Source organism: Callorhinchus milii, unplaced genomic scaffold, assembly GCF_018977255.1.
Source record: "Callorhinchus milii isolate IMCB2004 unplaced genomic scaffold, IMCB_Cmil_1.0 Scaffold3, whole genome shotgun sequence".
Lineage (NCBI taxonomy): Eukaryota > Metazoa > Chordata > Chondrichthyes > Chimaeriformes > Callorhinchidae > Callorhinchus > Callorhinchus milii.
The window spans coordinates 55101382-55125426 of record NW_024704744.1 but is presented as its reverse complement, the minus strand read 5'-3'; the positions used below and the strand labels follow the sequence as shown (position 1 = coordinate 55125426).

At 42.0% G+C, this 24045-nt stretch overlaps 2 protein-coding genes across 3 annotated transcripts in view; one reads left to right on the top strand and one right to left on the bottom strand.

The window, feature by feature from the left end:
• The window catches only part of LOC103171596 (kynurenine 3-monooxygenase), a 46582-nt gene extending 37800 nt beyond the window's left edge, over positions 1 to 8782 (top strand). For both annotated transcript variants that reach the window (XM_042333449.1, XM_042333448.1), the window contains 4 exons: positions 1229 to 1311; positions 2270 to 2371; positions 2507 to 2566; positions 7476 to 8782. In XM_042333449.1, coding sequence (XP_042189383.1) covers positions 1229 to 1311; positions 2270 to 2371; positions 2507 to 2566; positions 7476 to 7604 — 374 coding nt within the window. In that variant the 3' untranslated portion in view covers positions 7605 to 8782. The remainder of the gene's footprint in view (positions 1 to 1228; positions 1312 to 2269; positions 2372 to 2506; positions 2567 to 7475) is intronic.
• Positions 8783 to 9848: 1066 nt separating this feature from the next.
• On the bottom strand, positions 9849 to 20703 carry opn3 (opsin 3). The gene is made up of 4 exons (XM_007893915.2): positions 20304 to 20703; positions 14472 to 14791; positions 11578 to 11829; positions 9849 to 10318 (listed from the first exon to the last, which is right to left on the bottom strand). Exons 1-4 carry the CDS (start codon positions 20611 to 20613, stop codon positions 10055 to 10057), a joined length of 1146 nt encoding a protein of 381 aa, XP_007892106.1. The 5' UTR covers positions 20614 to 20703; the 3' UTR covers positions 9849 to 10054.
• Between the last annotated feature and the right edge of the window lie 3342 nt (positions 20704 to 24045).

Here is a 24045-nt window from a genome sequence, read left to right as displayed (position 1 = left end):
ATTACCATAGTTACAGGATAACATGGGTTCAAGGATAGCCATATGACTGGCCTGATTGTCAACATTCAAGCAGCAAATCATTCCACATTGAAGACATTTCAAGCTAAGTGTAGCAGGTAGAACCATTGGAAGAAAACAATTTTTTGTAGACTATGTTTGGTGGACAATAGATGTGAATGACCCTAATTGTGGAGTCCTGCAGCTCAGTGTTAGAGCCCTCACCTCACAAGCGAGAGACCTGGGTTTGATTCCTGGCAGGGCAGAATGTTGGGCAAGTTTCCTTACTCCACAGGCCTCTGTTTACCTAGTCTTTTGACTCCTAGTGTTCGAGTCAAAGACCAGACAATAAAGTTTTGTGGCTAACTCAGTTTATTCAAATACTCAATATTCAAATATAAGCACAGCAAGAATACGTAAAACATATATTACACGGTTGTGGAGCAGTCAGCATGCTTTGGCCCTACGCCTCTGCATGCCTGGGTTCCATGCCAAATCTGCCGCTTTATGTCAACAACCTTTCAACTTTATACCTTTTTGTTCATCCAATCAATTATCAGGCACTTAGGCCTTTCACAACTGCGCAGAGTCAAGCACGCTGTTACTTCTGTTTATCTCAAGAACCGGACGTTTTGACTACAAAACAGCTTGTGTCCTCCCAAGGCCAATGGTTGTCTTACTTCAACATTTCATGTTGACTATTCTTAATCAGACAAAAGCAACTTATGTTATTAACAGGTGTTGAGTGATGCTTTGAGTACAATTGCAGCAATATGGAATTAGACTTGTCAGTCTGATCTTGACTCAAACTAAGGACTGAAAAGAATATGTCTGTGTCCTAATACACTGCGCTTCCTGGTCCTAGTACAATCCAAATCAGTATTTGTCTTTCTAGCAATTTTAACTCTGATCCTAACAAGATCAACTTGGGTTTCAGTTCTTCACTGAATGCAGTTACGTTATCCCAATTCCCTGTTCTTCACCAAACTCTTGTATATCATCTGTCTTGAAATATTTATCCGATTCAATTTGAAGTTACATTGAAAGGAATATCTTTCTCTCATCTTTCAATCTTGTCTAAAATTGCAGCAATATTCTTTTAAAACATGTAAATGTTTTATTAACCAAGTTCATTTTGGGAAGTGGGGGGGATGGGACAAGTGGCAAAAAAGCTTCATCCCCACAGAGCTATGAGCAAGTTAAAAAAAAGGTATATGGTTTTCCATTACAGCCAAATGCCTTCCTGAGTTTTCCAGACTGCGTGTGCCTGATGATCATGCCATTTCAGATCTGGCCATGTACAACTATGTGGAGGCAAGTAGCAAATGCTTCCAAAGACTTCTTGTTAAGTAAATGAACTTACTTTGTTTTTGTTAACCAGTCATTGCATACGGGAGGGCGAAGAGAATAGATTGAGCATGGGGAGGCTTGTGTGGGGGATTTAAGATGGTGAAGGCTTGGGTGGTGTATAAATACCTACATTGAACTAGTTGGTTCAGTTCTGTGGATGCTATGCAATTCTAGGTAAATCTATGTTAACCACCAGAAGCATATTTGTTTGGGCAGCTGGAAGTTTATCTTGATACATGTGGAATCACATGACCGTGCTAAAGAGTATCCAGATCAAACTGAGCATTACACCTACATATGGAAATTCCAGAGATATTTATTGGAATGGAATGCGCACTCTCCCTGAAAGGGCTCATGCTGCTTACCCCTGACCCAACTGTCCAGCGCCTTGGGACGTCCTCCCGACGTGAAAGGCACTCTATAAATGAAATCTTGTTGTTGTTGTTGTTACCTAATTCTGGAGATCATTTGGTTCAGGTTTTCAAGAGCGAAGGCTTGGAGACCCCAGAGTGTTCGTCTAACCAGCTAAAACCGCACAGCTTGCCAATGAAAACACTGCCTGGCAAGCCTTCCTACTGCTTTTCCAGCTAGGCCCACCCTCCTGTTAGTGGTTGGCTTGCAGGGTTAATGGAAGCTGAGTGGGAAGAAACTGTGACAGTAACTATATCTACTTTGAGGGCGTTGCACTATCTAGTTTGTGTAATTCTGGCAGGACTTGTAGCAGATGAATGCAATGTTAATGTTCACAAAAACCTTTATACATACAGTATATATCAAAAACAAATGCAAATTTAAGGAATTAGACCTTCTGGCCTCCATGCTTATAAATCGCTATACAGCATTATTATGTTTTTGCATTGTTTTGTTCTGCAAAATTGCAATCATGAAATATTGATTTCTGAATAGGTATTTCTCTTTCCAGATGCGAATGCATGTGAACTCAAAGTGGTTTATGTTCCGTAAATACTTGGACAACTTCCTCCATTTCATGATGCCAAGGACCATTGTGCCCTTGTACACAATGGTGAGATCATATCACGACACAGTCACAGCGCAATCCACTTGATGCCCAACTGCATCATGTGGAAACTGATCAAGTTGAGCACTGACATGAGCTTCTAGATTTAATCCTTCACATTATCTTTTGTTTTAACTGCAGGTTACTTTTACTCAAATACGTTACCATGAAGTGATAAAGCGATCAAAATGGCAAACTAAGGTACAGGTAACATTTTAACCTTTATAAAGAGTTTTTTAAGCTACAGTGTACTGAGAACGTGGGGACGGTATGGGGACAAGACTGCTAAATGGGATTCAAAGATCTACCATTATCTAACAAACTGGCAGAATGGAATTGCTGGGCTGAATGGCCTCCTCCTGTTCCAATTAATCATTCCTTTGACTCCACGTTCTGAACAAGAATTACTGTCATAAATAGCACTAGAGACAGTAATGCTGGGCCTAAGACAAATCATATTACTGTTTAATTTAAGATGTGAGAGAATGAGGCCCATCTCAGCAAATACAAGAGCAATCTCCCAACTTGCTCAGGTTTCCACTCTGTCTCTGTCAAGCAATCGATTTACAGTGAAACTCACATAAGTCAAATCATGATGCCAAGGACTAAAACATTTAATATGACTTATGTGAATTCCGAGTTGCAGAAAAATTGTATAAATCTTATAAAATCTGATTTAATCAATAATCTACACTGCGCATTCGTAATTCAATGAAGCCGCTAAATATACATGCGGTAGTTTGTCACCACAACTGATAAGTGGGAATACGGTGACAGGTCAAGACTATGTTTCCTGTGATTCAATATGTCTTGATCTGTCGCCACATGCGCACCTACCAGCAAGAATTGGAATCGTGTTGAATCGCGGGAAATGATGTTCTTCCATACATGTGTCAATGGATCAAGACTACGTTTCCCACAAGTAAATGCAGCTAAAATGCGATTAAATATTCGCATTCTTCGACAGGTCAGTACATAATTTCCCCCGATTCAATGCAGCCGGTAAGTGCGGGAGTAATGAAGGGTACGAGTTAGGGGGTGATTAATACAACTAGTGCAAAGAAAATCTTAGTGGTTTTGATAGGAAACTGAATCGGACCCAGTTGAATGTATGATTTAGGCAATTATATGATTTATAAAGATAAAGATTTATAAGGAATTAATGGCACAAGTAGAGCTAAGCGGGTACGATCTAGTAGCCATTACTGAGACGTGGTTACAGGGAGACCAAGGTTGGTCTATATACCTGACGTGTAAGAAAGATAGACAATATGGAAAACAAGGGGCTGTGGGGATAGTCCTGTCAATAAAAGATGAGATAAAAACAGTAGAGAGGAAGGATCTTAAGTCAGAAAATCAGGATGTAGAATCAGTATGGGTTGAGCTAAGAAACAACAAGGGGCAGAAAACACTAGTGGGAGTAGTTTATAGACCCCGAACAGCAGTTACAATGGGCAGAGTATTAATCAGGAAATTAGAGTAGAATGTAACAAGGGTAATACAACAACGACAACAACAACTTGGATTTATATAGCGCCCTCCACGCCGGATGGCGTCTCAAAGCGCTTTACAGTTTAGGATCCCGGGACCGAGCCAATACAATAATAATGGGTGATTTTAATCTTCATATAGACTAGGAAAACCAAATTGGCAAAAGTAAATCAGAGGATGAGTTTATGGAATGCATTAGAGATAGTTTCTAGAGCAGTATGCTGAGGAACCAACCAGGGAACAGCGATCCTAGATCTTATATTGTGTAATGAAGCAGGACTAATCAGTAATCTGGAAGTTAAGGATCCTCTAGGGCAGAGTGACCATAATATGATGGAATTTAATAGTGAGTTTGAGAGTGATGTAGTTACGTCCAAAACAAGGGTCTTAAACTTAAATAAAGCCAACTTTGCAGGTATGAGTGACGATTTGACTAAAATAGACTGGGATAGTAGATTCTGAACATCTGTGATCAGGGCCCCTCTGCCTCCTTGTCCTCCTCAACCTCTCTGCCGCCTTCGACACTGTCGACCACTCCATCCTCATACACCGTCTCTCCTCTTTACTTAATCTTCATGGACCTGCCCTTGCCTGGTTCAATTCCTATCTCTCACACTGTCTCCACTTTGTTGTCTCTAATGGTTTCTCCTCCAGCCCCAGCACTGTCACATCTGGCGTCCCATCAACCTCCATGGTTGCACACTACAACTCACTAAGCCAGTCAGGAACCCAGGTGTCTTGGTCGACCCTCAACTGTCTTTTTTTCCCCACATCCAAGCCATGACCCGCTCTGCCTTCCCTCACCTCCATAACATCGCCCGACTCCGCCACTACCTCACCCCTCAGGCCGCTGAAACTCTTGTTCATGCCTTCATCACCTCCAGGCTCGACTACGCAAATGCCCTGCTTGTCGGCCCTCCCAACTCCTCCCTCCACAGGCTGCAGATAATCCAGAACTCTACAGCCCGTGTTCTCTCGCGCACCAAACTCCGTGACCCCATCTCCCCCACTCTCGCCCGACTCCATTGGCTCCCTATCCTTCAGAGGATCCAGTTCAAGATCCTGGTCCTCATCTACAAAGCCCTCCATGGCCTCACCCCACTCGACCTCTGTGACCTCCTAAGCCTCTACCAACCCACTCGCTCCTTCCGCTCAACCGGTTCCGGCCTGCACTACATCCCCCGACCCACCCGCCCCACCATTGACGGGAGAGCCTTCAGCCACTCTGCCCCCAACCTCTGGAATTCTATCCCGCAATCACTCTACCTCACCCCCTCCTTGGCCTCCTTCAAGTCCCGCCTCAAGACCCTCCTCTTCGGCCACCCCGCTTCCCCTCCCTTATCCTCCCCTGACCCTAGCTCGGGTCTGAAATGCTGTACACTGTCCAGTGCCTTGGACTTCGTCCTCCCGACGTGAAAGGGGTTATACAAATTTAAACTTGTTGTTGTAGATTAAAAGATATGACAGTAGACAAGCAATGGCAAACGTTCAAAGATATATTAGATAATTCCCAGCGAACGCATATTCCCTTGAGAAATAAAAATTCTACGAGAAAGTGGTTCAACTATGCCTAACTAGAGAAGTTAAGGAAATTATAAAATGGAAAGAAGAGGCCTATAAGATTGGCAATAAGAACTGTACACCTGAGGATTGGGATGGCTTTAGAGATCAGCAAACGATAACCAAGAAACTGATTAAGAGAGAGAAAATGGAACCTGAGAGTAAACTAGCTAGAGATATAATGACAGATTGTTAGAGCTTTTACAAATATATAAAGAGGAAGAGATTAACAAAAGTAAATGTGGTTCCCTTACAGGCAGAGACAGGAAAAATTATAATGGGGAATAAAGAAATGGCAGAGTCACTAAACAAATACTTTGCTTCTATCGTCACATTGGAAGATACTAAAAACTTACCAAAAAAAACTTACGAAAAAATAGTAAATCCCCTGACCTGTAGAGTGCATCCTCGGGTTTTAAAAGAGGAGGCTACAGAGATAGTGGATGCATTGTTTTTGATCTTCCAAAATTCCCTGGATTCTGGAACAGTTCCCAGTGATTGGAAGGTCGCAAATGTAACACTGTTATTTAAGAAGAACGTAGAGAAAAAATGGGGAACTACAGACCAATTAGCCTTATATCGGTGGTAGAGAAAATTCTAGAGTCTATAATTAGGGATGTCGTCGTGGGGTACTTAAAAAGTCATAATATGATTAGGCAGAGTCAACACGGTTTTATGAAAGTTAAATCGTGTTTAACAAATCTTTTAGAGTTTTTTGAAGATGTAACTAGCAGGTTACTCAGGGGGGAACCAGTGGATATAGTGTATTTGGATTTTCAGAAGGCATTCAACAAGGTGCCACATAAAAGGTTGTTACATAATATTAGGGCTCATGGAATTAAGGGTAATATATTAGCATGGATCGAAGAGTGGCAGAAAACAGAAAGTGGGATTAACGGGTCCTTCTCAGTTTGGCAGGTTGGTACTAGTGGAGTGCCGCAAGGATCAGTGCTTGGGCCTCAACTGTTTACAGTCTAGATCAATTACTTAGATGAGGAAATAGAGCTTAATGTACCTAAATTCGCGGATGATACAAAGCTAAGTATCATTAGCTACTATGATGTGAGGAGCTGTGAGGAGGACACAAGGTGTGAGGAGGACACAAGGAGGATGCAAAGGGATATAGACAGGTTAAGTGATTGGACAAGAAGGTGGCAGATGGAGTATAATGTGGGGAAGTGTGAATTTGTTCACCTATGTAGAAAAAATACAAAAACAGATTATTTTCTAGAGGGAGAGAGACTAGATAGAATTAGTATTCAGAGGAATTTAGGTGTCCTTGTACACCATCACAGAAAGTTAGTGTGCAGGTACAGCAAGCAATTAGAAAGACTAATAGCATGTTAATGTTTATTGCAAAGGGGTTAGAGTACAAGAGTAGGGAAGTCTTGCTGCAATTGTATAGGTGAGACCGCACCTAGAATATTGTGTGCAGGTTTGGTCTCCTTATCTAAGAAAGGATACACTCGCTTTAGAGTGGGTGCAACGTAGGTTTACTAGGTTGGTTCCTGGGATGAGGGAGTTGACCTACGAGGAGAGGCTGAGTAGACTAGGCCTATATTCTCTAGAATATGCAAGAATTAGAGGTGATCCTATGGAAACCTATAAGATTCTTAAGGGTCTTGACAGTGTAGATAGTGTGAGACTGTTTCCCCTGGTTGTAGAATCTAAAACTATGGGTCATAGTCTCAGGATTAAAGGTCAGCCCTTTAGAACTGAGTTGAGAAAACATTTCTTCACTCAGAGGGTAGTGAATTTAGGGAATTCTCTACCCCAGAAGGCTGTGGATGCTCAATCATTGAACATATTCAAGGCTGAGATCGATAGATTTTTAAAAACTAAAGGGGTTAAGTGATATGGGATATGGTGGGTAAATGGAACTAAGTTAGAAGACCAGTCATGATCTCATTAAACGGGGGGACAGGCTCGAGGGGCCGAATGGCCTATTCCTGCTCCTGCAGTTTTACTGTATCATCTTTTGTGAAAGGTGCTATATAAGGTGCTATTCCAATGCAAGTTGTTGTTGTTGTGATTATTAAAATGCTCCTTTGCCTTGCAGGTAATCAATGCAGGGTTATGTGTGTTGGGAGCAGCAGCAACAGCCACTGGGATATATGTCCTGCACAAGTTCAGCAATGTGAATATTCATATGGAAGGGATCAGGAATTTGATTTTCATTTTTAAGTAACTGGGAGTAATTGAAAGTGATTGGGATCCTTGTAGTTAATATTGGAACACCCTGATTGTGATTCTATGTTAATATAAGCTGCCCACTTAGAGCTACTCACTGTCTGTAAGGGCTTTTATGTTGAATAACCATGGGGTTTCGTCCACTGGCAGTACTGAGCTCATTAATGTTTTTTTGGATTTGGCCAGCTTTATAATTAGCCGTTTTATGAATGTTGTGAAGTAAACTTTTTTTTTGCAAACTAGAAGTTGGAGCAAACTTACTGAGAAACCTATTTACATACAATACCCACCAGACTACATTGTGGAATATGAAAATTGAACCGAAATAAATATTAACCACAGACGAGAATAATTATCTCCCCCCACCCTATTCCTGGAGAAACGCTCATCGATACCGCCATAGATGGAAAGGAGTGAATAAAGCTCACTCATGGGAGAACTCCTTCCTCCCTCTTCCTTGAAATTTGTTTCTTGATTCCCGAGGGCACCCGTGGCTGCTTTCTATTGCCAACCTGATATTGAGTGTGGCTGGACTTTGAATGAGGGTGCAAGGTCTTTTAGTGTAATTTATTTTATAGTTTAGTCACTTTAACCAAATTTGTGCTCGTTTGTCAGCTTTTGCTGAATGTATAACTGCGGGATTAAGGATTATCCCACAATAATGTTGTGCATGTTGTTTAGTCAATGTCCACACAACCAAACTCTGCAACTCACAACACAGTATTACAACACAGTGTACTGACCCAAGAAACATACTACATTTATTCACAATGCAATATAAAAAACAATAATTCTTATCAGCATAGTTTATTACAGTATCAAAGTGAAAGATAGTAACAAATACTATAATTTAATTATTTACGGAGCTCAGTTTTTAAAATAGCTGCGGGTTGAAAGCCCAGTTTAAAACACACCAAGAGTGATTTCTTTTTCTGCTTTACACGGCTTTTCTGTCTCCTATAATTTGGATAGCATTCGCATCTACTGCACTTTCCCATGGATGTGACCTTCAAATGGAGTTTGAATATCAAATATATCAAATGCAAGGATTATTATATGATTTCCCATTTTATGTGAGCACTCACATCTTAAAATCTTGTCTTAGAAAGAAAAGGCATTTTCTTGTGTACCCTGAAACAAAAATAAAGCTTTGCAAAGGAATTGTTTAATCAGCAACCTGTCTTGATGTACAGCTTGTAATTGTATTCCCATTTCACATCTGACCAAGAAAGGGGATGTGTATTTACACTGTAATAGAGGCAAATCTGCCAAGGAATCTCTGAAGCAATCACAATAGCAGCCTACCATCCTATTCAGCACTCAAACTAGAAAGAGTCAGTGCTCTGAAATTCTCTTCGTTTATATTTAGTGGTTGAGTTTTCAAAATGAAACCAGAAGTGTAAAATGCCACCTGCCTCCTCAAATTATAACAACCATTCAGAGCCATTTCTCCCTGGATGCTTTTAGATTAGAGGCACTGCAGAAGCCTTTCAAAGTAATGATAGCAAGTGTCCTTTAAAAGAAAGGGCCATTAAGGTTTTGTTTTTACCCACAAAATAAAATCCCAAGTATTGGGGGTGGGGGGGCGCTTGTTCAGAGTATATTTCTCATGTCAAAAAGTTGGGGAAAATTGTCAGGAAACATTTTAATACAAAAAATGAGGGCAAATTTGGTAAAAGTCAGTAAACATCTGCTATTGGTTTGCATGTTTGCACTATATAAATGCAAGTTTTTGTTACTGTATGTTTTGCCCACATAAAAGGTAATCAGCAAACACCACAGCATGCTTTACAGCATAATTTTGAACAGCTCCACTATCACATTACCAGCTAAAAATGTGAGCAATTTGGCCTGTAATTAGTGGACTCGATCATCAAGAGCACTTCCTGAAGCACATTATGCATATACAGTGCCATGCTGAAGTCATCTATACACTGTCAGAGTTACGTAGTGATACGGAAGGAAGTAGACCATTCCGCCCAACTAGCCAATGTTTATATTCTACACGACCCCCTCCCACCCCTCCTATTCTAATTCCTAAACCCCACTACTGCCTTCTCCCTCGTGTAAGCATCAAGTGTCCTCTAAAATACATTGATGATTTTTGCTTCAACCACAGCATTGAGTTCCACATTCTCAACGGCCTCCACATGGAAGAAATTTCTCCTAAAACTCGACATTCCTGAAGCCCCCCAAATATCAGAGAATTTATTTTCAGAAAAAAAAATATTTTTTAATAAACTGACTAACTTTCACCAAAAAATTCCATGTATTTACGGTACAAATTGGGAAACACTGACCTAAAGATCCCTATTGAAAAGGCAGCGTGTCATGAACGAGACTCACGAATGAGACTTAAAATGACGAAGGAAGTGTCATTCGCAGCCGAGTGAGTCACACTGACACCTAAACCCACCTGCCCTGATTGTCTCTCAAAGCTATTCCCACTCACAATGGTTGCACTTGAACGATGCTGATTTGCGTGGCGTTGCTCCCAGCAATGCTACCAAGTTCCTGAGTATCATCACTGGTGATGATGAAAACGATTGAAGATGAGCTAAAAGTCACTCTCTTTTTTGGCCGGTCACCTTTCTGCGATAGGACAATGGGCTTCACTGGCATGTCGTTTCGGGCTTTGGAGCTGGGGTCTTTTATTGACCACTGGAGACTCATTAGGTGAGAGCAAAATAGTTGTGATAGACATCGTCGATACTGTAAAAGATTCACACAAAAAAGTCAATGTTTTCATTCCTCAATAAAGTTGCCAAATAATCTTTGCATTTTATATAATGTGTTTCACACAAGAGTACTTCAAAAGATATCCTGTAAACTGCAGTGATTGTGTAGGTGAATGCAACAGCCAATTTCAGACCTCAATATCCCACAAACAGTTATGAAGTGAATGACCAATTTTATTTGGGAGATTGTTGGTCTTGATACTATCAGACTTGGAACCCATATAGTCTAAGCTGACACACCAATGCAATGCTGGGCATGTGCTGTATTGCTCAAGGTGCCATCCTTCAGATGAAACAAAACCAGGGTTTGGTCTGCTTGTCCAGGTGGATGATAAAGCTCCCTTGGCACTATTCAAAATGTCACTATTCAAAATGAGCACTACTCAAAATGAGTTTCTTCTGGTGTCACCCACAAAATACAGTCACACTACTTGTGGAGTCCTGTAGCTCAGTGGTTAGAGCGCTCGCCTCGATTCCTGGCAGGGTGAAATGTTGGGCAAGTTTCCTTAACTCCACACACCTCTGTTTACCTAGCAGTAAGAGGGAACCTGGTTGTTAGTCGATTGGCAGATCGCTTTTCCAGGGGTAATAATTCCTTAAAAAAAAATTTGGTCACTCATTCCACAACTGTTTGTGGGACACTGCTGTGCACAATTGGCTGTTGCGTTTCGCCCACAAAAATATACAGTCAATTCACTTTATAGTATATTCTGTGAAGCACTTGAGACTACTCGAAGACATAAGTTCTTATTATTCTTTACATTATTAGACCGTGAAGCACTTTGCAATGTCTCAGCAACATCATAACGTGTTATATATCAAATGCAAGGATGATAATTATTGTTAGCACCGCGCAATTATACATGAGACCAACTAGTGCTGATCCCATCAGTACGGGCTATCAATGACGGAAAATAGATGGAAAATAATCTGTTGGCCAGAGGAGTACGTAGTTACATAGAATTACAAGCAAACAGAACATTCTGCCCAACTAGTTTAAGCCGGATTGTTTGTGCTCCACAACAGCACCTATCCCCTCCATGCCCCTCTATTTGCTTCTCCCTCATGTAAATGTCAAGTTTTTTTCTCAAATGCACTAGGGTAAACTTCTAAATTGTTTCATACTTCTTCAAATGTTGTTGTGGACAATTGTTTTGGTGCAGCAAATTCGATAGTAATCGAATTAATATTCCTTCGACACGGTTTTAAATTTCATGAAATCTTGACCCTTACCTTTCTGCTCATGAAGATATAAATGATAGGATTATATGCTGTACTTGATTTGGCAATAAATGAGGGAGCAATGGCTACCGCAGGGGTGATTACATCAGTGTAACCATAAGCCACCATGAAAGAGACCACAGCATAGGGCATCCAGCAGATTAAGAAGGTGGAGATCATTAAGAAGCACATTTTTGCCACCTTCCTCTCATATCTCAGTATCTTCATGACTTGCACTGTCTGAAGATCCTGAACAGTACGGAGCTGTAGAACAAGAGAAAATAGAAGGTCCACGTAAAGCAAGCATTTATAGATTGCGCACAGAAATGTCTCACAAACAACCATGAAATGATTGACCAATTTTACTTAGGGGATTTTTGGCCAGGACACCAGGAGAAACTCTTTCTTCGCTTCAAGTAGTGCCATGGGATCTTTAAGTTCCACTTGAATAGGCAGATGGGACTTTAATTTTACACCTCATTTGAAGGTTCAACATCCTAATGTAAGTACAACTTATAGTCGGGGTGGTAAAAATGATCACCTCGTAACTATGTTTACAGGTTGTGGGCAGGTTGTACAAAAGTTGGAACAGGATACTGGATTTATTTAAGAAACACATTGATGCTGAAATGGGAGGATGGGTAAGTTTGGAACTCTGAAAGGATGTGACCCAATAGATTGCTGGATTCTTTTCAACCGAACCACTCTTGCGCATTCACTGCAGTCGTCACATTTGCCTGGCATTGTCTAGTATCCATGTATGATAGACGAGGTGTGTAGCACAGTGTTTTGCAAGGATGGAGAAATTATACATGACCTTCAAAAGGTGCTTGTGTTTTGACACAGTACAATGTAATGATACTATCCTTTTTCTGTGCAAACTCGCACCACAATATTGCAGCATCATCTGGTGTGGAACCAAACACATTAGATAAGTCACGAGTTCGACACTCAGTGTGCACCAAGTAGGTTAATCTGATCTGGGAGACAGTACAGGTCTTACAATTGGCTCGAGCATTTCTGGACTAATCAGAATAAAAATCACCCCAGAGCGCTGCCTGATCACTGCTAGAAAGTGAATGTGGGTAGACAGAGGATAAGACCAGGACTAGGCTTGATAGTGATGATTTAAGATCTTTCTCACACTGTGGGAAGTCACACATCATTCTGACAGGAACATAAAATATATCACTGTTCCTTCATTGACTTTGGTTCAAAACCCCGGAACTATGGACCTAACGTGGGAACTTGATCGCTTCAAGGACTGCGGTGATTTAAAGAGAAAATCCACCACCACCTTCTCAGGCCAACCAGGGATAATTGTAATAATAATTCTTGCATTTGACATAGCACCTTATCACATTTTCAAGACAGCTCAAAGCGCTTCACAGGATATACTATAAAGTGAATTGACTGTATATTTGTGGGTGAAACATGGCAGCCATTTGCACACAGCAGTGTCCCACAAACGGTCGTGGACTGAAGTGACCAATTTAAATAAATGTTTTTAAAGGAATTATTACCTCTCGAAAAGGAATCTGCCAATCGACTAACAACCTGGTACCTACTTACTGCTAGATAAACAGAAGCATGTGGAGTAAGGAAACTTGCCCAACGGTTTGCCCTACCAGGAATTGAACCCAGATCTCTCACTTGTGAGGCGAGTGCTCTAACCACTGAGCTACAGGACTCCACAGGATGGGCAATACAGCCTTCACCTCCCAGTTACCTACATCTTGAGAAAGGTGGTAAACTGTGTTTGCACTGAGTCCCAGTAACTTACTTCAGGCCCAGTAGTTGAACGTCTGATGGTTCATTAAAGCAACTGATTACTCTTGTAGCTTTCAGATATATTTACGGAGGTGCCATCTAGTTTTATTTTTACACACATTAAATCTAGGAAGATCAGCTGCTGTGTGCACACATATACTGTACCTGTAGTCAAAAGTGTCTATGCTATTTTTATATGTGGCAAAGATGGAGTAGATGCACTTTATGGAATGATGCTGATGGGGCTGGCAACGGAGCAGATGCAGTGGTAATGTTACTGTGCCAGTCCTGAGTTGACCCTAGCATTAAAGCCACTACAGTGTTGGGCTCACAGAACACAACTTGCTCTGTGCTATTAATAATAATAACAACCCTTGCATTTGATATACCACCCAATCATATTGTCAAAACATTTCAAAGCACATCTCAGGATTTTACTGTACAGTGACTGTATTTTGTGGTTAAACAAATCAGATCTAAGCAGACATTAGGTCTGTCGTAACTTCAAATTGCACATATAAAGCAAATAAGTATGCTATAAAACCAAGTAAAAAAGATTGTGTCACTTAAAACTCTCCAAGTTAGTGTTTCAATAGAAACCTGAAACTACAGATATGAGTAATAATTTAAACAAGGAACATTAGACAATCTAGCCTTATGGTGATTAATTATTGCTTATTTAAAATAACTAATCTGATAAAATTCCCTCATGTTTGGTTATTTCATTACTTTAGCTCATGTAGGCTGACATTTCAGGGGAATTCCTTTAGATGAGACATCAATCAAAAGCCCTTGTCTGCCCATTCAGGTGAACATTAAAGATCCCAGCCCATAGTTCTGGTCAAAAGGAAAAGGCAGTTTCTCCTGGAGTCTTGGCCAATTATCCTCCAGCTTAATTGATCTTACACTTCATGGCTTTATGTGTGACCTTGCTGGACTACAAAAACAGGCATTATAATTAACAGTATTAACCTTTGAAGTATGCAGACATTTCAACATAATTAAGGCATTTGAAAATGCAAGACTATCTCTCTAAGGTTGGATTCAGTAACCAGAAGGTGGCATTCGATGATAACTTTCATTCAGAGACCACCTCGTCTCCATTCCTGCATTAGGAAGTAGCCGTTTTCACCTACCATCCGTATGGTGTATAAAACATTCCCATAGCAATAAGCCATAACTCCAACAGGGACAACCAGGCAGCCCAGGAAGAAAAAGAGCACAAATAATGTATCATTGGGGTCTCTGGAGATCCAGTTCACTGCGCAGCCCAGTCTGTGTAGCTCCAGACTGTATCTGTTCCAGCCAACTAACGGTGCCCCAGACCAGGCTAGTGAGTAGAACCAGGTGTAGGTGATCGCACGCCAAGCCCAGGGAAAGTTGGTCGCCTTCGCATTCACCACACGAATGTAGCGCTCATATGCCAGGACTGTCAGCGTCACGATTGACACGGTTCCTGTGAAGTTAAATAACAAAAATGTCTATGAGCTACATTATAAGAAACTTTAAGCAAGTCTCCCTGCTCCGCACGCCTCTGTTCACCTAGCAGTAAGTAGGAACCTGGTTGTTAGTCGATTGATGGATCACTTTTCGGGGTAATAGTCCCACAAAAAAAATATTTGGTCACTCAATCCATCACTGTCTATGGGACACTGCTGTGGGCAATTGGCTGCCACAGTTTGACCACAAAATACACAGTCAATACACTTTACAATATATTCTCTGAAGCCCTTTAAAATGTCTCAACAATGTGATAAGTCCCTATATCAAATGCAAGGATTATTATTATCACACGCAGTTAGCAGTCAATCCACCTGTAGGTTGTTACCCCTCTCCCGGTTTTCCTGTTGACGTCTGTGATACCATGCTCCATATCTGAGAGGGAAAATTGAATGCAGATACACAAGAGAATGGACCTGAAAAGGAATCAAGTACAGGGGTAGGGGGAAACAACAACAAATTACATCTGTACAGTGCCCTTCACATCGAAAAGACATCCCAGGGAGCTGGACAATCAGGGATTTTGGACCCAACCTGGGAGTTGGTGTCAGGAGCAGTGGAGGACTGGGAGAAAGGGGGTGGGAGTGTGATCGAAGGCATGGTCAAAGAGGAAGGTTTTTAGACAGGATTTGAGGAGTCAATAGAGCGGGTGAGACAGAGGAATTGCGGGATAGATTTCCAGAGTGTGGGGGAAGAGATGCTGAATGCATGATCACCAATTGTGAGGCAGAAAGTGCAGGGGATCTGGAGCAGGCTGGTGTCCGAAGCAGGGGCGGAGGCAAGACCATGGAGAGCTTTGAAGGTGAAAGCAAAGATTTTGAACTCGATTCCCTGAGGGATGATGAGCCAATGAAGCCGGGCAAGAACGGGGGTGATAGGTTCCCGGAGCCTGGTGCGGGAGAGGACACGAGCTGCAGAGTTCTGAATAATCTGCAGTTTGTGGAGAAAAGAGATGGGAAGTCCAGTGAGCAGGCAGTTGGCATAGTCAAGTCGGGAGGTGATGAAAGTGTGGATCAGGGTCTCAGGGGCCTGCGGTGAGAGGCAGTGGCGGGCAATGTTGCAGAGGTGTGGAAAGGCGGAACGGGTCACGGCACGAATGTGGGGTTTGAAGGATAGCTGAGTATTGAACAGGAATTGAGGTTCCATATTGGCTCAGTGAGGTGTAGAGTGAAACCATGAACAGTCATACCGTCAGTGGCTGAGGTGAGGAAGCGCTGCCGGGAGCCAAGCAGGAGGGCCTCTGTCTTGCCAACATTGAGTTGGAGGAAGTTGGCTCTCGTCCAGGATTTGATGTCAGACAGACAATTAGCCAGTCGAGACGTCTCAAACGCTTCATGGGATAAGAATATAAGAAATAAGACCAGGAGTAGGCCATTCGGCATCTCGAGCCTGCCCCGCCATATAATAAGATCATGGCTGATCTTCTAACCTAATTCCATTTACCTGCCCTGTCCCCATATCCCTTAATCCCTCTATCCTTTAGAAATCTATCAACCTCAGTCTTGAATATGTTCAATGATTGAGCATCCACAGCCTTCTGGGGTAGAGAATTCCATAAATTCACTACCCTCTGAGTGAAGAAATGTTTTCTCAACTCAGCTCTAAAGAGCTGACCTTTAATTCTGAGACTATGACCCCTAAGATCCAAAGACATTTTTTTTTAAAAAATACTTAGCTCAGTTCTGGTGTGTAATTATATTGTGTCTGAGGCTCTTCTGACAGCAAGTTGTGAAATTCAGCACATCTGAACCCATTTGATGTGATAACCACCACCACCACAACCACCGCCATCGGGAAGACGTCCCAAAGGGCTGGACAGACAGTGTTTCGGATCCGAGCTGGGGTCGTGATTGGGGGGGGTGGAGGGCAGGGGGGGAAGCAGGGTAAATCTCTGGGTAAGTTCCACTACTAAAACACTGAAGTGCTCTGGTATGCACTACCCGTGTGAAGGGTGCTATATAAATGCAAGTTGTTGTAGTTAAAATGTAATAGAGACAAAGAGAGAATCAGTAAATGCTGAATGCAAATCTTGAACTGTGCTGTCATCTGATACCTAATGTGATGGAGACTTTAACAAGACCCTCAGTGTCTCTGGATTATGGAGGGGAACACAGAGAAGGTTTTTTTCTTTTGATCACTATCCAGTGATTCCTGTTGGAAAGTGCAAGATATCATGACTTCAAAATAAAAACAGAAGGAGTAGGCAGTGGTTGTGTAACAAACTGCCATCTACTGGTGAAACAAGGACCTTCAATAAAGAGTTCAGGTGGACATGAAAGATCCCATGGCACTATTCAAAACGAGATGGGAATATTCCCCTACCCCTGCACTCAATTCTTTTTCAGGCCTATCAAACATTTGCCCAGAAAAGACAGGTTACGAGGAAGGATGGTTAAGGCCAGGGCATTGGGTTTGTTTAAAAAATAGCTTGATGCTGTGTTGGGAAGATAGTTGCATGGGTATTCTGGAATAATAAAATATTAATAATATCTCATCCAAACCAATTTTGTGATCTTCTGATAAAATTGGTCAATTGCTTCATATAATTTATGTGCAAATTGTCTGTGACATTTGCCGAAATAGTCATCAAACGTTCCAATGAATAAAATAATAATCCTTGCATTTGGTATAGCGCTTTATCACATCTTTGAGACGTCTCAAAGCGCCTCACAGAATACATTGTAAAGTGAATTAACTGTATATCTTGTGACGAAACCCAGCAGCCAATTGCGTTTAGCAGTGTCCCACAAACAGTCGAATGACCAAATTATTATTATTTATTTATATTATATTTTTGGAAGGGATTATTACCCCCAGAAAAGCGATCCACCAAATGAATAACAACCAGTTCCTACTTACTGCTAAGTAAACAGAGGCATGTGGAGTAAGGAAACATTATCTAAAGCATTAGTAAGGAAAATCCAATGCTTTGAAGTATTTTTGACAATGTGATAAGACATTATATCAAATGCAAAGATTATTATATCAAATGTAAGAGTGTGTCAGCCTGACTCAATTGGTAGTCCTCTCGTCTCCAAGTCAGAAGGTTGTGAGTTGAAGCCCCACATTAGGACTTCGAAACTGTATTATCTACGTTGACACTCTAATGCAGTGCTGGAGTCCTTCAGATGAGATATTAAACTGAGGTCCTGTCTGCCTGTCCAGTTGAATGTTAAAGATATAATGGGTCTATTCGAAAAGAGAAAAGAGAAGGGGGTTTCTCCCGGTGTCCTGGCCAAGAACCCCCAAATAAAATTGGTCACTCACTTCATGGTTGTTGGTGGAACATTGTTATGTCACGTTTGCCCACACACAGTCTCACACCACTTTACCGTGTAGCCTGTAAAGCACTTAAATGTGTCTGGAAGACATTTTGCCCACAAAATATAGAGTCAATTCACATCACAGTATATCCTGTGAAATGCTTTGAGATGTCTGGAAGACATCATAAGGTGCTATATCAAATGCAAAGATTATTATATCAAATGTAAGGATTATTTACCATCATTTACTTATTTTGTTGCAATAAAGCATTGCACCACAAGAGGACACAGTTGTCCAGTTAATTTTGTGTATATAGCGAACAGTATGTCCTTGCTGCTTAAAAATGAAAATGTTCCTTAGCAAAATTTGAAAATTATTATGTGTGTATTTCGATATTAGCGCATCCTTCCACTATAAAATTGGAAAGAGGAAAATCTGATATTTCTGGAGTTAGGTCAATTGATTAAACGTAATGGCCTTTGAGTCATATTTAAGCTATTGATTATGAGCAAGGATTTTAGTACTAGGAGATTGCTTTGTTGGCGTCACTGCAATCAAACCACTCAATGATGTTCTTTGGAAACTGCACTAAAATATGTTCACAAAATTGTACAGTAACACAATTTGAGTTTTAACTGCACTGGTGGAAGATGTAAGAATTATGTTTATCCTTCACAAATGTTTAAATAGAAGGCAAGTTACACGCACACTGTGATATGACAATGTAACGTCATGTGGCTGACTCAACAGTGACATTAGCTCACTATCAGCTGTATATCCCCCTAATTATGAAGATAAGTATGTGGTCATTTTTTCTCGACATGTGTGAAATACATTTTTAGTACTGAGAGCCAAGCAAAAAGTGACAGGGAAAACTGTAATAACAACACTTTTTCATATCTAAGTTGAATATGAAGTATTAAGTCAACTTAGTTATCTTCAGGAAAAAAATAATCATCCTTGTATTTGATACAGCACCTTAACACACTGTTGAGACATCTCAAAACACTTAAACAAGAATCACTGTAAAGTTCAGTGATTGTTTTGTAGGTGAATGTAGATGCAGATTTGTGGCCCCTTATACAGCCATAAAGTGAAGGACCAACCTGGGTAATGTTGGCCAGGACACTGGGAGAAAGAAACTCCCTTCTCTTTTTGAATAGTACTATGGTATTTTTGACATCCACCTGAACAGGCACTGGGCCTTAGTTTAACATCTCCTCTGAAGGACATGACCTCCAACAATGTAGCACATCTCCCCCCAGCACTGAGAGTCAGCCTGGACTGAGCTTAAAATCCTAACATGGGGCTGGAACCTACAACTATCTGCTTTCTTACCAGAAAGCAAAACTTCCACCAACTGAAGCCAGACTGACACCTGGAAAGGATAAGGAATCAGCTTCATTTTCCACCTGTATTCATCAACTTTCTAACAAACACAAGCCTTACTGCGTTAGGAAATATATATGTCCTTATTTTAGATTGCCATTTAATATTGATTAAATGATTGTACTTATTCTACAGGGGTAGCATGTTTAATTTGCAGTTGACCGATCACTCTGATGTTTTAATTAATGCTATCTTTATAGTATTTTAATACTATGAAGATAGTATTTTATAGGTGTGCTAACTTGGTCCACTAAGCTAACGGTATTTTTGTCCTATTCCAAATACTAGACGTCTAATGCATTAAAGCTGAATTGGTTTGCTCTCCTTCTCCAACGCATGATTTGTGATTTGTGTAAGGCTCTATGAAACCATTTCCTTTACAAATGGATTTTGAAACGACTGGGAAATGAAATGGCTTCTATAAGAAACATGATCTTTCCTAAAGTGGGATTTGTGCAATCTTATTTGACAGCACTGAAGGGGACCACCTCCAGTCCTACCAACATCACTGAAAAGCTTTACAGATGGGAGGTCTCGGATGGGTGACATTCATCCTATGTCCAGACATCCTCCCATTACTCACATCTATCTTATCATTTTCAAGGATACTGTACTGTGCATCTCAGTAACCCGAGGGTACATCGTCCTGTGTTCACTGCAGTTCAGAGAGAGCGATAGATCGACGTATACTGTACATATCTTGTTGAATTACCCTCTCCCGTTGCACAAACATCCACCGAGGTGACTGACTGGAGCGCTCCTTTCACAGTCCCTTTGCAAACAGTCTGGAGTTTAAAGCTTGTTATTGTACTCACCAAATAAGCTGTGGCTGAACCCGTCCCACACACAAGCTGCAGAGTCCCAACCCCATCGGCCCTGTGTGCAGGACACGAACGTGAAGCTGAGTCCAAAGACGGACACCAGCAGATCACTGACACTGATATTCACCAGCAGGAGGTTAGTGGGAGTCCTGAGCCGCTTGAACTTGTAGTACAGCAACAGCACAAGGATATTGTTACAGAAGCCGACGATGCCTATGGTGCCTATGATGACTGCCAGAAGTTTGTAGGTGTTGGGACTGAAGAGGTGTTCCTCCTGTGGCTCAGTGCTGTTGGTTGGGTTCATTGCTGCCTTCACTCCGGCTCTGACATGCTTTGCTGCTGTGTTGAAGCCGGGGAGCAATATACAGCAGCTCAGTGAGTGAGTGAGTGAGTGAGAGAGAAGGAGGGAGAGGGAGGGAGGGAGGGAGGGATGCTCTCAATCCGATCTAATGCAGGAAGCTCCCCTGTGCCAGCAGCACAGCCAGTCAGGATCGTTCCATTTCAGAGGGAAGGTCAGGGCTCCCCCTTCTTAAAAGCTTCCCTTAAAAGTACTTCCCACGTCACTCTGGTGGAGGTAACCAGGAGAGAGTGAGTGAGTGAGTGAGTGTTTGCTGGAGACTGTGAGGATGGCTTTGCCTCGCATTTTAGGAAAGCGAGTGAGTGAAACACTGCTGATCATTGCTGGATCACTGGTGTCTCGGTGGCCGCGGTCCCTCCTGTCATTAATAATCTTTCCACTTGTGTGTGTGTTTTTTTTAAAAAAAAACTGGGAAGCTGACGGCAAAGCTGCACAAATGCCTCCATCCAACGGGCGGGTGAGCACCAGTTATCACAGCCATCCTCCTCCAGTCCTCTCAGTACAAAGCGATGCTATAAGCGGGCACCAGCCGTGCAAACGCTGCAGACTGTCAGTCGGATGAGTGGCAGTAGTTTTTGCTGCGCTCCTCAGGTTCCCTCTTACACTGCAGGAGAGGAGAGTTTATCTGTAACCCACGTCAGGCGATTGATTGATTGATTGATTGATTTATTGATTGATTGATTGATTGATTGATTGATTGATTGATTGATGGATGGATTTGATGGATTTGTTTGATTTGATTGATTTGATTGATTTGATTGATTTGATTGATTTGATTGATTTGATTGATTTGATTGATTTGATTGATTTGATTGATTGTAAATGTATGTGCTGTGTTGACCGTACACCCTATTGCAAACGACAGCAAAGTGCAACGTGAAATGTCTCATCCTGCATTTACGGGCAGCTACAGCTGGTTACAAATGATGTGTCAGCTTCTGGGAAGAATTTTAATTCTGAAGGATGACCGTGTTTTTTTTTAGTTCAGCATTTCTCGCTCTGGAAATGTTTATTAATTGACCTTTAAAGCTGTCTATTTGCACTCACCCACCCACCCACCCACCCACCCGGATCCATCTCTATCTGTGGCAATGGCCTTCCTGTTCAGTGTTGGGAACCGAATAGGAATCTATTGGTTTGGCCCTTTCTAATGTAATTCAACTTGTTCAATGGGGCTTAAAGTCACGGTAGTAAGGGTATGGGGAAAAGTGTGGAAATTGGATTAAAAGATCTGCTGTGAAAATAATAATCCTCGCATTTGATTTGACCTTATCATGTAGCAGCAGGACTCAAAGCACTTCATAGGGTTTAATAATAAATAATCATTGCATTTTATATTGCGCCTCTCACATCACCAAAACATCTCAAAGCGCTTCACAGAATTTATTGTAAAGAGCAGTATACTATATATCAATACAAGGTACAGAAGAACACAGTGCTTGAACACAGTGGGGCTGTGTTACCAAAATAATTTTGTTGTTGAGAGTCGTATACAAAATCCTCTGGTAGGTGAGAGGTCAGCAGGATCTCCTTAGAGTTGAAGTGACTCCAAGATGACATGGTTGGCCACAGAATGTTAGAATCGAGTGAACCCTCTGTGGTGGTCTCGGTATCCAGTTTCTCAGACAGGTCTGTAGTATACCAGAGCACTGCTGATGGCAGCCCAGCCAGCCTGGCTCATCAGTAGGACTTGGGGAGCAGATTGGTCACTGAAGGCAGAGAATCTTCCCATTCAGCTCCTGTTAACCCAGCAAGCCAAGGCCCAACAGTGGTCACACACATTGGGAAACTTGACAGACAGTGTTTTCAATGGGCAAACTTTATAGTTTCAGCTGGTTATAGACTCCAAATAATACACCAATGCACACTCTGGGGTCCCCAAGCCTTAGCTTTTGCCAGGCTGCACCCATCTCTCTGGAATTAGGTAAGAAGAATGTGTCCTTTCCAGGGAGAGGGTACTCATTCCACCCCAATACATAGGAATATATGTAGGTGGCATACAGGGAATTCTCAGTTTGATTTGGATACTCTTAAGCACTGTGATGGGTTTTCTGCATGTGTCTGACACCTGTGTGACCAAACAAAATATACAAAATAGAATTTTTTTTTGCTATGGAAATGCTAGAATGATCAATTGTTTTTGTGAATAAATCAATTTTATTCACCCACTTGGAGTGACTGTTCTCAGATGAATAAATCCAAAGAATGTGCATAATAATTTCTACAGAGTTATGACTCCTCTTAAGGATTGGAGCGATATCCTGGCATTGACTCGTCCCTCGGGCAGCAGCAGAATTGGCATCAACAGAGGAAGCAACTTTTTTTTATCAGCCCTAGGGAAGCAATAGCACCAACAGAAACATAGGCAACAGGGCTATTGCTCTTCAAGCCTCTTCTTATTGCAGGAGCATGCAGCCTCTCCAACCAGTCCAGCTTTTGCAGAATTAGGTCTTATGGGCTGTAATTTGAGAGACTAATTGTTTGCAGTTGTGCTGGGATCATTACACACAATTACCGCTACAATACTGATAAGGTTTCGAATAGAACTCCACTAGTCAACAACAACAAAATTACATTTGTATAGCATTGGGATGACAAGGTGGGGAGCACGGAAATCTGATTGGAGCTCACAACACCGAAACAGCCTGCAGCCAAGGCTCCCTCTGCCTCCTCGTCCCCCTTGGCCTCTCTGCTGCCTTCGACACTGTCGACCACTCTATCCTCATCCACCACCTCTCCTCTCACCTCAACCTTCACGGCTCTGTTCTTGACTGGTTCAGATCGTACCACTCACACCACCTCCATTTCATCTCCACAAACGGCTTCTCCTCTATCCCCCGCACCATCTCGTGTGGCATTCCTCGGGACTCTGTCCTTGGTCCCCTCCTCTTCAATATCTATATGCTCCCTCTTGGTGACATCATCTGCAGACATGGGGTCAACTTCCACATGTATGCAGATGACACCCAACTCTACCTCTCTGCCTCCACCCTTGACTCCAGGACATCTGCTGTCCTGACTGAATATCTATCAGACATCAAGTATTGGATGAGAGCTAACTTTCGTCAGTTGAACGTCAACAAGACCGAGGCTTTTCTGATTGGCTCCCGTCAGCACCTCCTCACCTCAGGCGCTGACAGCATCACCATCCATGGTTGCACACTCCACCGTACTAAGCCAGTCCGGAACCTTGGGGTCTTGTTTGACCCTCAACTATCCTTTCTGTCCCACATCTGTGCCATGACCTGCTCTGGCTTCCCTCACCTCCACAACATCGCCCGGCTCTGCCACTGTCTCACGCCACAGGCCGCCGAGACCCTCATACATGCTTTCATTACATCGAGGCTCGACTATGCAAACTCATTGCTTGTCGGCCCC

Excerpts from the sequence above, each read along its gene's own strand:
- opn3 (XM_007893915.2), bottom strand. The coding sequence starts at position 20,613 with ATGAACCCAACCAACAGCACTGAGCCACAGGAGGAACACCTCTTCAGT. Across the intron at positions 14,792-20,303 it reads GTTCAGCCACAGCTTATTTG|GAACCGTGTCAATCGTGACG; the intron begins GTGAGTACAATA and ends TTAACTTCACAG. Across the intron at positions 10,319-11,577 it reads ATATCTTCATGAGCAGAAAG|TATCGACGATGTCTATCACA; the intron begins GTAAGGGTCAAG and ends AATCTTTTACAG.